The sequence below is a fragment of the Anser brachyrhynchus genome, assembly GCF_964034855.1.
Source record: "Anser brachyrhynchus genome assembly, chromosome: 4".
In the NCBI taxonomy this organism is placed as follows: Eukaryota; Metazoa; Chordata; class Aves; order Anseriformes; family Anatidae; genus Anser; species Anser brachyrhynchus.
Window position 1 is genome coordinate 76,767,842 of NC_137698.1, and position 16,377 is coordinate 76,784,218.

General features: G+C 45.8%; 1 protein-coding gene across 4 annotated transcripts in view; it reads right to left on the bottom strand.

Annotated features, from left to right (window-relative positions):
- DNAAF9 (dynein axonemal assembly factor 9) overlaps window positions 1-15,964 on the bottom strand; it is a 74,948-nt gene extending 58,984 nt beyond the window's left edge. For 2 of the 4 annotated variants that reach the window (XR_013951348.1, XM_080592235.1), the window contains exons 1-3: window positions 15,484-15,964; window positions 6,295-6,391; window positions 5,577-5,656 (exon numbers count right to left, since the gene is read on the bottom strand). Coding sequence is in view for 3 of the 4 variants with exons in the window: in XM_080592235.1 (XP_080448361.1) it covers window positions 5,577-5,656; window positions 6,295-6,391; window positions 15,484-15,949 (643 nt within the window). In the remaining variant the exon portion in view is untranslated. Of the gene's footprint in view, window positions 1-5,576; window positions 5,657-6,294; window positions 6,392-13,058; window positions 13,274-15,483 lie in introns of those variants that run through there. The other 2 variants (XM_080592236.1, XM_080592237.1) reach the window with 2 other exon arrangements.
- Between the last annotated feature and the right edge of the window lie 413 nt (window positions 15,965-16,377).

Sequence of the window (16,377 nt, forward strand, 5' to 3'; positions counted from 1 at the left end):
CACATATGGTATACAAACAGCTTTCATTAAAAAAAAGGTTTTGTGGTTATTGGGAAAATAAAAAGGACTGAAGATCTGTAACATGAAGAGTTAAGAACAAACAAATACAAGAGAAAAGAAACAAGCCACAGATTTAGGGAAGGCCTTCATCTCTGGAAAACAGACCTAATTCTACTGAAATAAATCAAGTTTTCTCCACAGGTAAAGCTATTCGAGAGACAGCATCCTCAGCATCCATACATGGTAGAGATCACGGGTCTCGAATGCCACAAAATCTCTCATAAACACTAAGGTCACGTTTTCCCACCAAGCTGTATTAGGATACAGTTGGATGACTGCCAACGTATCATTGCCATCCAAACGAGATCAGTACGATGATAACATAATAACCCAGCCTGGATGTCTGGGCTTTGGGACTTGCATCGCAAATCAAACTACTCTCAAGTCACCTGAGCACATCAGAAAATGGAACAAACACTAGGTTCTCCTAACTACACTTTTTTTTTTTTTTAGAGCTATGCTTTAGGCTTTAAGGTGTTAACCAGATGCAGTGTCTGCCTCCAGTTACTGAATCCCACATCTTAAAAAAAACCTCTCCTTTGCCTAGTAATAGTTCTTTGGATAGCTGACATATATTCCCAAGTATCACATATTTGGTTTAAGCACACAGAAGAGATGAATTGAATCACTTCAAGTTGTGCTGAAGCTATGAAACTGATTCTGCTCCCTGCTCGTAGCTTCTTATAGCGTGCTATAACATGGAGTTCATTGAACTGTGCTGGGAAAGGGGGAAACTACACCACACTAGCCCTGGCTTTCTCAGCCCTCAAAACTCTGCCAGGATCTTGAAATCCTCATTCCTCTGCTATCTAGCTTCTAGCACTGACCTCCCATTCCTATACGCAGCACTGGAACATGCTTTTCTGAAAGTGAGCCGCAATGCCAGGGGGAGGTGTCCCTGCTCACAGCAGGGGGGTGGAACTGGATGATCTTTTCTGTCTCTTCCAACCCAAACCGTTCTGTGATGCCAGGACTTTGGATGTTAGGTGTCCCTGATAAAGGGGAGCCTTAGCAGTTCATCTCTAACTCCGGTCACAGCATCAGTACAGCTCAGCCAAATAATTCTCAGCCCCAGCTGCTCGTTTTTCCTCTCTGCTGCAATGCTCTGTCATTGCTGTGCCAATAATCTGTACAACCAGACTGCCCTGGATCTGGGAACTTAAAGACGGACAGCAAGCAAAAGAGCAAGGTGAGGCAGACCATTCTCCGGTTCTCTTTAAATTTAAATTTCCATTCCCACAAAAGCAGATGTAATGTAGAATTCAATGGGGCTCAACAAACTGATCGTGGTACCAAAGCTCCCATCTCAAGGCAGGACTTGAGTTAGAACCAAGGGTGGAAAGACCCTCCTTCCAGCAAGTAACCACCCCTTTGCTCTTGGGAACTCTAAACATAACCGGTCAGCCTGAAATCCACTGTAACATTACAAAATTAGCACACGGTGTCCTGAAGATAAACTGGTTTACTGCTTACGTGCCTGACTGAAGCAACTTTTGAAGACAATCTGATGAGCAATCAATGGAGCACAAAGGAGTTCCGATGGTCCCTTTCAGCGGCAGCAAGCTGTTAGATCAGTTCTGCAAGAGGTATTGCTAATGTTTCACAAGCAAACAGCACTTATCAGATGTTAATCTAACGAGACACACTCAACTATGGGCAAAACAAAGGGGAAAGTGCAAAATGTCACAGCCACTTTCATCCAATCAGGCTCATTACAGAGGTCTCTAAACCCTGAAGAGTCAAGGTGGTGAGCCTAGGGGACAGGCTACGAGTAACAGAGAACCAGGAGAAAAGGAGAGAGAAATAATAAGCACGGGAAATCGGAAGATAAAACAGTCCTTATAGAAAAATTAAGAGGTAGCCATCCCTAGAATAGTGAGAGAAGCATCCAGGTGCACCAGGTCTTCAGAAATCTTCAAAGCTAAAAAGCAAAACCCTGCTTTTTCAGTGACAGGAAGAGAAGAAGGGAAGACAAAAGGAAGATGTTATCAAGGGGGGGCAGCTGATCAGCTTCATTCTTATACCAGAGATCACAGGAGAACTTGCTGCCTGCAGCACACCGACAGGACAGCAGGGAAGTAATTTGTGAACCATAAAACCACCGACTATGCAGAATACTCCTTTTTACTATTTTTTACTATCCACTACAGACAGGATTTTTCACACTGGGGCTTTTACACTATTCTACCGAAGCATCTGCAGTTAAAGGCACAGATCCAGTTAGTGGAAAACAAACAGGAAATGAAACACAGGCAAAGATCGGATACCTCCAGAAAGCCTGTCAGGAGCCCTCAGGAGAACAATGGGGAAGGCTGGTAATTCGGAAACCCCCACGCCTGGCTCAGGAGAGCCACAAACTGAGTAATCCCAGGCTGTCTCAGCTCCTCACGAGGGTGTAGCCAGGCAGTGAGGCAGCCCAGCAGCTCGCTGCTGCCCACGAGGCCAAGGACAGGGCAAGAATCCCTTTTCTGCAACTGAAATCCCTTTCTGAGCTGCATCCCTTTTCTGCAACAAAAAGGGATTCAGCTCAGCCACCTCGTTTGCAACTTCTCAGTTGATAAACTGACATAAGCAATCTACAGGAAAAGACAAGTCACTCTTTCTTGGTCCCAGCCATGCATTCCTGACAGATCTCTGTGCACCAAAAGCAATACCTGTTCCCTAGCACCTCGAACACCCACGTGAGCTCTCAAGACACAGGGGGGTAGCAGGAAGGTGAGGCTGGAGCAAATGGACTGGTCACCTATTTGACAGCTGCCCAAAACCATCACACGGTTGTACAGCTGCCATTCAAGAGAAGTGGCACTTGAATTATTAAAATAGTCTTCATTTAGAGAGGAGATGGGATGAAAAACCAGTTCAACGTACTAAATTCTGGTGAGGTTTCCCCCACATCCTAAGTGCATGAGCTCTATGTAGTGCAGATGTAATTTTAAAAGATCCTAAAGTCATCGTCATACATGAGAAAAAACAAGGTAACTTGAAGATCTACTGGCACAGGCTCTAAAGTGCTCCTATCCTCTTCAGGGAGTATAAAAGGTAAATGTCAAGGTCTGGAAAAATTTACCTTAGCTATGCTGAACCGCGACACAAAGTTTGATCTAAAGTCAGAAGAGCTACAACCTACAGTCAGATTTACAGAGAGAGCCTACTAAATACACATCCTCAGGAATCACGTCAACTTAACCGTGAGCTAAAAATCTGCCCAAAGTAAATTGTGAGAAACAGCAGCATTATAAAAGAGTAGTTGACAGTATAATTTAGGTAGTTCAATATATTTTCTTAGCTTTAACAGCAATGCACTCCAGCTGAGACACCACAGCTTCTTTAAGACGCATCTGACACGCGTCTCTTCTCTCCTGACCTCCAGATGCCATTTTCCTGTCAGCTGCGATGCCTTTTGTCACCAGCAAAGAATGCAGAAATGCCACTGCTCAACCATTTTAAAATACAAGACCCAGGATTCTTTAAAATTAGCTAGATCTGCATTTAAATGTGTCTTGTGTCAATAGCTGGTTGGTTCTGCACCTCTTTAGAATTTTCCCAATTCCGGTAGAAATGCTGCACCACTTGAAGCGAAGCTGTGAATTTTATACTGTTTCATCTCACCGTGCAGTGGGTAAAAGGCAAGCTGGGGGGAGGGAAATACACTAGCCCCAAGTCATTAAAAAGAGCCAGGTGAAATATAAAATGCAGTGATTGTAAAAAAAAAAAGTATAAAAGATTAACTGCTTTATATAGAAGTCAAGAGGAATCAAGATGTAAGATGATATTTTTGTCACTCCAAGTGTGAATTTGAAGACAGATTTAATGTATTCATAACAGAGACATTCCTGCTTAACCAGAAGTTATGCGAGAAATTCTGCCGGCTACATTAGACAGGTCAGCTCAGACAACAACAGCCCCACTGTGCATGCAGAAAGATTACTGCAAAGCACAAGTCTAATGACAAAACACGCTTCCTATATTTCCATAACAGAAACGCGCATTAAGAGGCAGCCTTATGCATGGTCTTAAACATTCCACATCACACAAGGCTTACACAAAGGAATTCCTTTTGCCTCTGATGTTTTCCCCAAAGCTGTACAATGTTTTGAGTGACTTTTTTGCTTGAGACTTACTGCAGCTTCAGAATTAAGAGTCCTGGAGTAGTGCAGCGTCAACGGCCAGAATTAAGAGATGGCACAACTTGGGGTATCTTACGGAACTTGACTGGCATTAAAAGGCAAACCAAGTGATTTATCTTGTATCATTAAGTTTTGATGCGAGGTTGACAGAGCTACCTAATAGATCACCTACCTGTGAAGTTACTACTTAACCAAAGATTTCTTCAACTATGACTGTGAATAATGTGGGTTAGGAAGGTTGTTACATAGTCGACATCAAAAGAGAACTAGGTTATGCACCTTTTAAGATTTTTGTGGTCCACTAAGAAAGCTTCTTCAAGTTTTCTTGCTGTACCATTCAAAAAAAAGAAATCAAAAACAGGCTATGCCAGGAAACTATCTGTTGTATTGTTTCTTATTACAAACCCATTACTACACAACTTTTTTAGGGCTACACTCGATTTTTCCATCCTTGACTGTTACACATTATTTGCACAGTTACCCTAGTCCAATCCTGCAGGGAATTTCAATCATCGTTCCTGACTTCTTTAATGTACCAATATTAATTATATATTAAGAAACAAAAGTCAATGCTACATACAGAAATGATAAAAGTATCAGGAAAAAAAATGTTACTTTCCTGTAGCATACCTCCACACGCAGCTTTGTTTTGTATTCTCTTTTCCCCTACCCCCAGAAGAAATAAAGCACGGAAACCACATACTGTTTAAACACCACCATTTAACTCGCAACTGCTTCCCAGGTTTCTCAAGCAACTCTTTAAGTGCATTTTGAATTACTTCTCCTGAGGGAAGACCACCCTCCTGCTAAAACCCAGTTTTATTAACTCTGCCTGGCTCCTGATTCCCCCTTCTCCCCCTCCTCGTATCTTACAAGCTGAGCCTGCTCTCAACCACCCCTCCCCACAGCCCTGCAGATCATGATTACGAACCCTGGCACTCCTAGGGTCTTATCCAGCTCCTTCTAGTTTCTTCCACATCCCTGCCTCCGTGGGGAAACCAGCTGCAACACGTATGCTTTCAGCTCCTATGCCAAGCGCCAGCTAGAGCACAAACACCGCCCGGACAGCTGACTGTTTACTCTAAATATGGATGGGTTAAATTCTTCCAATCTTTCCTTAAATCTGGACATTAAGACAGATTTCATCTTTCCTCCAGCCACTCAATTTTCTTAAGGCTTGGAAGAACATTAATATCATTGTTGTTACTGCACTAAGTCTGCCTGAACTTAGGCCTGAGAAATATTGAGAGAGAAAAGGGTGCAGCAATCAGAGAGCTGGCAAACAGGGATGGGACAGGAAGGAGGAGATAATATTCATCTTTCTGAAACTCATGGCATCTTCATCAATACAGTGAGAAGAGTGGGAGGAAAAAAAAAAGTAACACAAACCTAAAATGCAAAGGATTCCATCAGGCTGAGATTTGCTGCTCTGTGTCAGGATACTCTGAATGTTTCGAAGGCGGCTGCAGCTGCAAAAGAAAGAGAATCGGTCTTTAAAGTCAATGTTTTAAAATACTCAAATTTGGCAGGGCAAGGTTTACCTCCCTTTTCCTTTGTTATAAAAACTATTTGGAGACGGTTCAGCTTAGGTATCTTTTCTCTGAAATACTTTTAAATCTCTTATCAAACCAGCCCCAGACTATTTATTTTTATCCACTAAAATATGCACAAGTAGCCCTGAGAGAACACCAGAACCCGTAAGAATTCCTTCTAACCAAGTGCCTCATTCATCTCTGATCTCTAACAGGAATTTCTGCTCCTTTCCTTCACCTCTCCCCATGGCAGCCCCTACCAGGGGAACACAGCGCAAAGCGCCGCAGGGCAGGTGACACCCAGGTAGAAAAGTGATGGGAAGGGACTGCAAAAGCTTTGACAGCCCAGGAGGAGTTTGCAAAAGACAAGAGGGAGTTTCACCGCCCCAGCACCACCAGGCAACTTCTAACCTGTGTAACTACACAGTAGAGATGCCCCAGATCCCCCACAAAACCAAAGCAAAAAGCCCAATATTCGTGTAGGAAAGGAGGGGAAGGACCAGAGCTGCCTCTCCACCCAAACCTGCAGAGCCCTATTCACGCCCTTGGGCAGTAAAGGAACGGTGCCAAGCTACCTGTCGGTATCCCAACGATGCTGTTGCTTATTAGCATCATGACGACTGAAGGGGGACACCCCGTCCTTATTACAAGCACTTACAGAACGAAGGCAACCTTCAGACAGAAATAAAGAAGCAGTTTTAGCGAGCACTGAGGTTAGACAACCACCAACCAGGGGATTTTCTGCTATAGTGCAGGCTTCAGGTGCTACAGCTCTCCCTTGGAGCCGGCTTTTCTCTCTCTAGTGTTTTGCTTAGTCCATAATGGGAAAATATGGAGCCAACGCTCTCATTTTGCATAACGAAAGCTCAACTCCCAAAGAATCTCAGTTTAAGAAAGATTTTTCTCTTCAAAAACGATTAACAAACTTAATTGACGCTACTGGGTTTCCAGTCAGGAAGCAAACCACAGACCAAACCAAGTCTAGAGTGAATAACACTTCATGCAAGCGATAAAAAGGGAACTTTATTCCCCTCTATATCCAGAGAGATATCTAGAGCATTTCCATAAGGTAACCTGCACCGTATCTTTCTCATGACTTCTATATTACAGCTGTGACTATTTTCTAGAATAAACAGTTGAAGAAAATTATAAGCCTAAAGCAGGCTATCTACATTTAAAACATTACCGAGTCTTGCCAAGATTTTTATAACCGAAATGAATTATCGTATCAATTTGATCTTGGCCAATACACGTTTTTAAGCTACGCAAGGATCTCAGCCACACAGAGAGCAACACAGTTTGCACTTCTAGCCAACCTTTTGTGAGCTTGTTTTAAAGCAGATAAAAGGCAAGAATTTTCACTGCTGATAATACTGAATGTTTTCTTGTTTATACAACTGAGCTGCTCAGCTCTAGGAAACAACTCTCTCTTACAGAAACCCTCAAACAGAGCTAAATTTATGATCTGCTGAAATAAACAAGAAAGCCACATCAAGTACTCCTATTTTCATAGCTACTTAAACCAAGTAAAAGGTGGATAGCTCTTTGCAGTGATCCCACAATTATCATGCTCTATTTTCTCTGAAAGACGGAATAGACTTAAAGATTTGCATTACAGCTCATCTAAGTGCAATCTGAACATCCACACTAACAGTGAAGGTCAGACAACATGAAGATACCTCCGTAGGAAGGAGGGAAGGAAAAAAAATTAAGATCCACATGTGCAAATGTACATTTGAGATTTATTTCTTCCCCTCTTGAGTTGCCTGAGCTGTGAACCCCTCAATTTCTCTTTTTGCCTGAAACTTCCCAATTCATATTAAATGCTGCATCGTATCATAGTCCGGTGTATGTATGAACTGGCATTTTGATCCAGTCTGAGATACAGAAAGAAATTAGGCACTGATGACAGCAAAATGACATCTAGTCGGCCGCTACTAATATCAGATGTTGATGCCCATGTAGGTGATGTTATGAGCTCTGTGAACGAAACACTGAACTTCATGCTGCACAGACTAGTGGCTCCTAATTATTCATTAAAATCTAACCTAAAACTTCATGTCCCAACCTAAGAGTTTTGTATCTTATTTGGGAAGCTTTCACTCCATTGTTAAACAGGACCCCAGACTAGCTAGGGGTGAAACAATCCCCAATGGCAAGCCAAAAAAAAAAAAAAGGGTGCTGTATGTACTTTCCATGTCACAAGAGCAGAAGTAGAAAAATCCCCTGGACTCCACAAACAAATTGAACTTATATCATTTGTTAGCATGTAGCCAAGCCTGCAGATATTTAAGGACCAGCTGCAGGCCAAGTAAAATTGCTAGAGCAGCCCTCAAACGTTGCAACGTGGAAGCAGCTTCACGTGCAGACAAAGCACACGGGAAAACAAAACTGCTGCTCAACGTATCTGGGAAGGGCTGCCGAGGAGAAGCCCACGCTTCCCAAGACCATTTGAAGGACAGACTGGAAGGACTGAAAAAGCATGCCCAAGGACATCTGCAGTTACACAATCAGCAGCTTGCAGACTGCCTTTTATTAAACAACTTACCATATCAAAGGACGCATCTTCCTGCTCTTGCTCAGAGTAGGAAAAGAAACTGTCATCAGAAAAAATATGAATGCTTCCAAACGAAAGGCACAAGAGGCAGATTTTCTATAGACTCCTCGCAGAGAAAGGACTCAAAACCATCTCCGCTACCAGCGTTCAAATTTCCTCTGAAGGCAAATTTAACCAATTCTCCAAAGGCAGATTTGTCTTGATTGAAAATTATTTTTTAAAGCTCTTACGCATTACAAACACAGCACGAGCACATACCTTGATTTTGCCGTCTCCCCCCCGCCCTGGATCACTTCTAAAGGAAAGGAGTGGTTAGAGCTAAACTTGAACAAAGAGCGAGCGTGGAAACTCCTTGGGGAAGATTCATTCATTCCAAAGCGTTATTATAAGATACAAGTTACTCCTCTCCAAGATGTTCAAATCTCAATTTCACACTAACATCCCTGATGAAAGGGAGACCTGATCAAATACGCTCATCATGTGTAAAGACAAACCAGAAATATGGGCCCGTGCAATGAGCAGAGAAGAGCAAAATAGAGAGTTTTTGTCTTTTTGAGCTTGGTAAAAGCATTTTCTTATCCATTCAAGTAAATTTCAGGGGGTAAAAAAAAAGGGGGGGGGGAGGAGGATGGAGGGGGGAGTAAAATGCACTTCCGTGTTTGTTCTGGGTCTTTTTTCCTTCCTTAGGTATTTTTCCTACCTCATGGTCTGATAAAAGGTTAAATACTTTACTCTTATAGTTACGTTCAGCATCTTCCACAGAGATTAACTTCAGGGAACCCCTTAAAATACATAAAGCTCTCAGATAAAGCTGCTAATTCCTGCCAAGCAAAGTTTGTCAGGTTTACGTCTCATTCAGGAGATAGTCCTGACATGAAAGCAAAAAGCATAGGTCAAATTATGTGTTATTTCATAATGAAAGGTATGACCGTAAACATGTTTATTTCAGTCTCTAATATTGGACAGCCTTCAGCAGAACATTTTTCCTTGCCTCGGTTAAAGAGGTGGTTTCTGTGAAAGAAATCTTTGAAAAAGCTCCTTCAGAGATATTTTCAACGTCATTTCATGTGTATATAAATCATTACATTCAGAGGCTGACATTAAAAACCAAAGAGTTCAGTCTCTGAATAAAGACGTTATTCAGAAATACTGAAGAGAATAATTAGAACTCTTACTACATGCTTTTAAACAATACAGGCTAGACTGCGTAACAAGTCAGAGGAAAAAATGGCATTTTCTTGCGTTTCACATTAAACAGTCATCTGACAAAAACAAAAAAACGGTCCTGGGAACAAAAATCTGTGACTTTTCCCACCTCCAAAGCGGGTGCCCTAGCAAGGGTACTGAATTTTACTCCTTTCCACCTCAGCCCAGGACCACAATTTCAAACAGATGCAATGAAGGGTCTCTGCAGAGCAGCACAACCCTCCGGGCTTCAAGATGCTCTCCTGGAAGATGAGGCTCTGGATCCCTGCATGTACGTAACCACAGCTTCATTTTGCAGTAGCTTGATGCTGAAAACAAGCGTTACAGGGGTTCGAAACCACAGTTATGTGAAGCCCTTGTAAGGAAACCCTAAAGTCCTGGGCTTCTGTGAGCCTCGGACAAGACCTGAGCTGTGAGCTACCTGAACTAGTCTGCAGCAAACAGCCCAGCGAGACTAGCACAGCCAGCCGGGCTGCTTTACAAGCAGGTATGGAGTTGAAGCAGATGAAGTGAGGATCTCTCCAGTTTCTACATGGGTTTACACCACTATAAGCACCCCCACTGCTCCAAGGGACTGTCTCAGCCTTCTCATTGCCTTTGTATCTCACCAACAACCTTGAAGCCGTATGTCAAGTCACAAACTCTAGACCATGGATAAAAAAATGCACATATATATAATCCTTTCAGCCATTACAAGCTAATCTGATTGTCAAGGAAGGAGGGTCAAAAAGCAAAGCCACGTTTTGGGGTAGCATCTGGTAATAACGCGCATTTAGGCCAATTAAGAAACGCTCCGTTGAGGTTCTTGATTCAATTCTTGATCTTCCGCTAGTCTTGGAGTAGATGAGAAAAAAAAGGGAAGAAAATTAACAGTCATTAACTTCTAAGAATTAGCGCTCATCTGTTCACACGTCTTCTACTAATTATGCAAAGTACCTTGCTTTATAACAGCCTAGCCTGTCACAGCTCGGTAACAGGCAGAGCGCCACACGCCGTGCCTGGCAGCAAACGGAGAATTAACAACTGTGCCTTTCACAGTCAGAGAAAAACAAATATATTTCGAAAATAACGCCACCCGGCTTTTTAACTTAAATTTATATTTCCACAACGTATTTCTTCTACTGCACCCCTCATTGCGAGCTCAATTCTTTCGTTTTCTCGTCGCAATCGAGCAGTGCTTCGAGCAGGATCAGGACCAGCACCGATCCCCCATTGATTCCTACCCCGATTCCCCCAGGCTGGCTCGCCCAACGCCTGGGATGGCGCAGCTGTGGTCACCGTGCAGCTCGGATGATGGATGCAACTCCGCTGCCCTAGGGAGCGCTGAGCTGAGCATGTTTTGCTCCATATTGGCAGATGTTACACTCCTCCCCCACAAAGGCTAGGCAGTCTTAAAAACCCGCACGTGGTAGAGCTTTACCAGACAGCAGCCGACAAGGGGAAGCAACGTCGGAGACACCCCTGGCAAGATCGTGCAAATCTTCACATTATCAAGGCTCGTCTTCGGGGAATGACTTGGAGGGATTCGTGCTGTCTACCTAACGTTAAAGGCTGTGTCTGCCTTAAGTACTTGATTTAAAAATAAAAATAAAAATAAGAAATTGGAAAGATAAAGAACGGCTCACGCTTTTTTTTCCCCTCCACAGATCCCACTCCTTGTTAACTGGCTGCTACCACCATCTGTTTCCACTCTACCCCTCAAAAAAAAAAAAGTTTATTCTTCGCAGGCTTTTTGTTGACCTCACAATTTCTACCAGAACCCTTGTTGTTGTCTGCATACAGCAGAGCACTGGATTTCCCACACTCCAACATAATCAACATCTTAAGGTATTTATGAAAACAGAAACCAGAAGCCAGACTGAGTTAAAGGCTCTCAAATTCATGAATTTCAAAAGCAGTTTATTTGAAATTTAATATCAAGCCTGAAAATGCTTGTTCTTGGTTGGTTGGTGAGGGGTTTTTTGCCCCCCCCCCCCCCCCCCCCTTTTTTTTTACTTCCTTAATTCACCAAAATAATTCTGTTTTACTGCATGGCACTCAGACAATTGTGTACACCTACCTCACATACAATAATTTTGCAGCTATTTTCACAATTTCTCTACAAAGAACACAGGCAACTTGCCTATGAACAGGAGACCTCGTGTCTTCAGAAACACTCAGTGTTTAGCAACATTCAGTAACTAACATTAAGACTGGATGCAGAGGAAGAAACTTCAACTCGGTGTGCATTTTGCAGGACCAAATTCCTTGCTTCTTCAGTTTAACTGGAGAGTAATATTCATTACCACAATCCAGGGATCTCGGAGCACAGAAGAGACTCTTACTGGGTTTTGGGACTACCCGGTGCTGTTTCCAAACTCCAGGCTTGTTTGGGACCTCTCACACCCCAGCACACCCGAACAGCAGCACTATTTAATAAAGCTGCACATCAATATTCACGCCGGTATTTCCATAACCACACTTGGATCCAGCGCAGCCCTTCAGCACACTTGTTTGCTGTGAGCAGCTCGCAGACAAGACCTACTTTAATTTAATGTGTCACGTAGATACACGCCAGCGTGGTTTCAGGACAACTGGAAGTCCCACCACCAGCTAACGGGCTGGAAGCCAAGTGAAGTTCTTCCACGGGTGCACTCTAACGGTTGCCCATCAGCTGTGCACACGCAGATGCCAGCCAGATTTGTGGCCATGATGCATTATTTTACAGCCTGACGTGTGTACACCGGCTCCGTAGTTTCACCTTCTGAAACTGCAGCACGTCAGTGAGGATGCCAACCACTCACCTCAGAAAACCTATCACCTAACAAAGCGACACCCTGCCTTTCCACTTCCACATCCCACTGAACTCTGGCCCCAAACTGGCAGCTGACAGACCCTAACGTCTCTTACCTCCCTACCATGGTAGAAAATTACCCAAATGCAGGGAACAGGGTTTGTTTCTCTCCCTTCAACAAGCTAACTTAGGTCCCTCTTTGCATAGCTAAAATACAGAGCATTCCTTTTAAAAAAATTAGGTGAAACTACCATTACAAAATCCTGACCCTCGGCATAATTACCCAAGGAACACGCGGATACAAACTGTTAATCCTGCAACACAGATACGTATGTCCCCAGCTAGAATGGGTTGGGAAACCACAACAGCTCTTTTGTCTCTGCAGCACCATGTTCCCGAACACCCCACCGACAGATCTCTGAAGCTGTAGGAAAAAAAGCCACACACTTAACCACTCGGTGATTAAAAACAGAACGGTGCAGAGGATAATAACGTCAGGCATAGAGGCAGAGACAATGTCAAACAAACCCAAGTACTCGCTTTGCATTTCCCCACATAAAATGCAGATGAGTTCTTCCTGTGTGCCTGTTAGAAATGTGGGTAAATAAGAACGAGGATTTGCCTACGCTATTTTACATGAGGGTAACGCAGAACTGGGTGGGTCCAAATCCGCACCGAACGGAACGAGCTCACCTTGGTTTCAGATGCTGATGCTTAACAGGAATTTTGATCAAAAAAAGCACGTATACTCAAGTAAAACACATGGTCCCTACTAAACACAGACACATGAAGCATGACATCACCTTCTAAAAAGGAGCACCCTTTTTTGGCCAATGCTCATCTCTTAGTCAAGGGACTTTTGCTCTTCATTTACAAAACTTGCTTTCTTCCTTTTGTCGTTACAGCGCTTCGGGTCCCTGTGGCAACGCCAGCTTCCAGCACACCACACAGCAGACCAAATCTCTGAAGCATGTGGAAGAACTCCAAGAATTATCTCTGGCCGTTTCTCTATTCTTTATATAGTCTTAAGAATTTTTCCATTCCTGTTTGGGACTTGGGGGCGGGGGGGAGGGAAGGGTAACGGATTGTTTTGTTTTAAGTTATTTTTATTAACTGCCTTGTATCTGCTGACTGCTTGGGAAATTTATTGCAAACACTGGCCTCCCTCCTCCATCTGGACTGAAAAAAAAACTGCACAAGAACGAACGTTGAAGAGGAAAAAAAACCAAACGGATGACATGCCTCCTACAAACACGCCAAATTACAGATGCTGTCTGGATCTCCCAGCGGAGCTCGAAAGCTTGCAGATGTTCACAGCCTGAACGTTCTCATGACAACTCTGAAACAGGATCTCAAATTACAGAAATCACTCATAAAGAAAGGGGGCTTGAGTGGAAACCATTTTCTCTTTCAGCTTGGTTTTTGTTTTTTTTGTTTTGTTTTGTTTTACCTTCTTGGTATTTTCTTACTAATGAATTGTGAGATCCTCTCCAGCTATGAACAAACTGCAAGCTCCTTATAAGCAAAAATATGGTTAATTTATTCAGTGGGAAACAAGTATTTGAAAAAGATCCCTTCTTTTTGCCTTCCCTCTTGTGATCAATTCAGTTCCTAACGGCTGGCTGAGAAGGAACACAACCATCGCGAACAGCCATGTTCGTGTATTCCAGGCAAACACAACGACCTCCATTTCTCTCTCAGTGCAGAATTTCTCATTTTACAGGCACATTGTCTGACAAGTAAAAATGCTCTTATTCCCTTCTCGAACAAAAAAGAAAGCTTGTGGCAAATATACAGCCATTTTAATACCAAATAGCTTGGCCAACTGTTTGTTTGCAGCAATTTTGCAATTCATATGCAACGTCCCGGTTATTCTATTATCTGATTTTTCACTGGTGAGTACTTCCACGTATTGTACTACAAAATGCTTGCTGCTTGCAGTCGTTATTTCCATGGGTTGTTCTCTGGGATACTCAAAACACTTCAGATAACAGACCGTAGCTCAATGCACACACCTTAAGCCTTGAAAAAGAGACCAGAGCTAGCAACCTAAAGATACCTGAGCTGACACCTGAGCTCCCGGGGAGCCACCATTATCCCCTAACACGGCCCCATGTCCCATCTCCTTCCAGCCCTGCCCTCCCTGTTCCTGAAACTCAGCGCCTTTGTGCCCCCAGGCAGCTCTGCACGAGCCCCCCAGCAGCTGCCCACACAAACAAACCGCGCTGATCTCCTTTGTTTCCATAAATACAACCTAATTTCAGGCTGGAAATGAGGAGACATTTCTTCTCAGAAAGAGCGATCAGGTGTAGGGACGGGGTGCCCAGGGAGGTGGTGGCGTCACCATCCCTGGGGGTGTTCAAGGAGAGGTTGGACGTGGTGCTTGGGGACGTGGTTCGGTGGGTGACAGTGGTGGTACGGGGACAGTTGGACCAGATGATCTTGGAGGGCTTTTCCAACCTTAACGATTCCAGGACTGATTCTCCCTCATCTCTGCCCCAGGTACCCCTAATTTGGCCTCCCTGCCTCTCCCAAACCGCTCCTGGACACCCCTGCCACCCCTCCTGCAGCCTCCCTCGGTGCCTCCAAACCCCCTGAGCCCCACACCCTGCCCCGAGACCCCCCCCAAGTCCCTTACACCTCCTTTTTCTACTCAATCACCACCTTCAGTGCCCGCAGCTCCCGAAACACCCCATCCCTTCCCCAAGGGAACCCCTCGACGCCCCCACACCCTTACCCCACAAAACCCTCCCCAGGGGCACCCTCAGCACTCCTGCAATACCCCTGGCCCCCTCAGCGCTCCCTCAGAGCCCCCAGCCATTCCAGAGCCCCCACAGCTCCCCCTCAGAGCCCTCAAAACGCCCCTATATCGCCCCTGGCCCCCTCAGAGCTCCCAAACGCCCCCCCTGCCCCCTCAGGCCCCCCTTAGCGCTCCCTCAGAGCCCCCATATCACCCCCAGTCCCCTCAGGGCCCCCATAACGTCCCCTCAGAGCCCCAGTGGAGCCCGCTCACCCCTCAGAACCCCCATATCGCCTCCACAGCGTCCCCTAAGAGCCTCCATAGACCCCCCCCGAACCCCTTAGAGCCCCCATATCGCCCCCACAGCGTCCCCTCAGAGCCCCAAGCCCCCTCACAGCCCCCACAGCCCCCCCCAACGCCCCCCCCCCCCAGCCCCCTCAACCCCCCAACACCCACCTCGGCCCCTTCCCACCCCCCTCTCCCGTTACCTGACGAAGGCTTCGGCGGCGGCGGGGGCGCGGCGAGGCGAGGGGCGAGGGGCCGGGCCCGGCCGGAGCAGCGCGGAGCGGCCGCACAGCGCCATGGCGACGGCGGGGGGCTGCTGAGGGGAGCCGCTGAGGGGAGCCGCGGCACCTCGGCGCCCCCAGCAACCGCGGCCCGCAGCCCCGCCCCGCCCCGCCCCGCCCGCGCCACCTCTGAAGGGACGGGGGGGGGGGGAACGGAGGATGGGCCGCACCGCCGCCCGAGCTCCTCGCCTCGGCGGCGGACAGAACGCAGCCCGACGTTCAGTTTAAGTATTTTTGAGAAGGTTCTAAAGGTTTCCTCCCTCCGGCAATAGATGGGTGTAAAGAGAGTGAGGGATGTGGTTTGTTGTCCCCCCCGCACAACGAGAATAGGCTCGTCCAACGCCTGTCCCCCGGCGCAGCGCCCAGCCCACCCCCCGCCTCCTGTCATGGGCGCGTCCAGCCCCCGGCACAGCCCCTCTCGCCCCCCGCCGACCGCTGTGGTATGGGCTCGCCCGAGCCCCCTGAGGGCTGTGGGGTTGGGTCCCCCCCCACCCCAAACGTGCCCCATTTTGAGCTGTGGGGTCACAGAATCATAAAATAAAAGAACCCCAGAATCATAGAATCACAAAATCATTAAGGTTGGAAAAGCCTCCGAGCTCATCTGGTCCAACCACCCCCCTACCACCGCTGTCACCCACTGAACCACGTCCCCGAGCACCACGTCCAACCCTCCCTTGAGCACCCCCAGGACGGTGACTCCACCACCTCCCTGTCACCCCGTCCCTACACCTGACCGCCCTTTCTGACAGAAATGTCTCCTCATTTCCCACCTAAACCTCCCCTGACACAACTTGATGCCATGAGGATCGTGCAGTC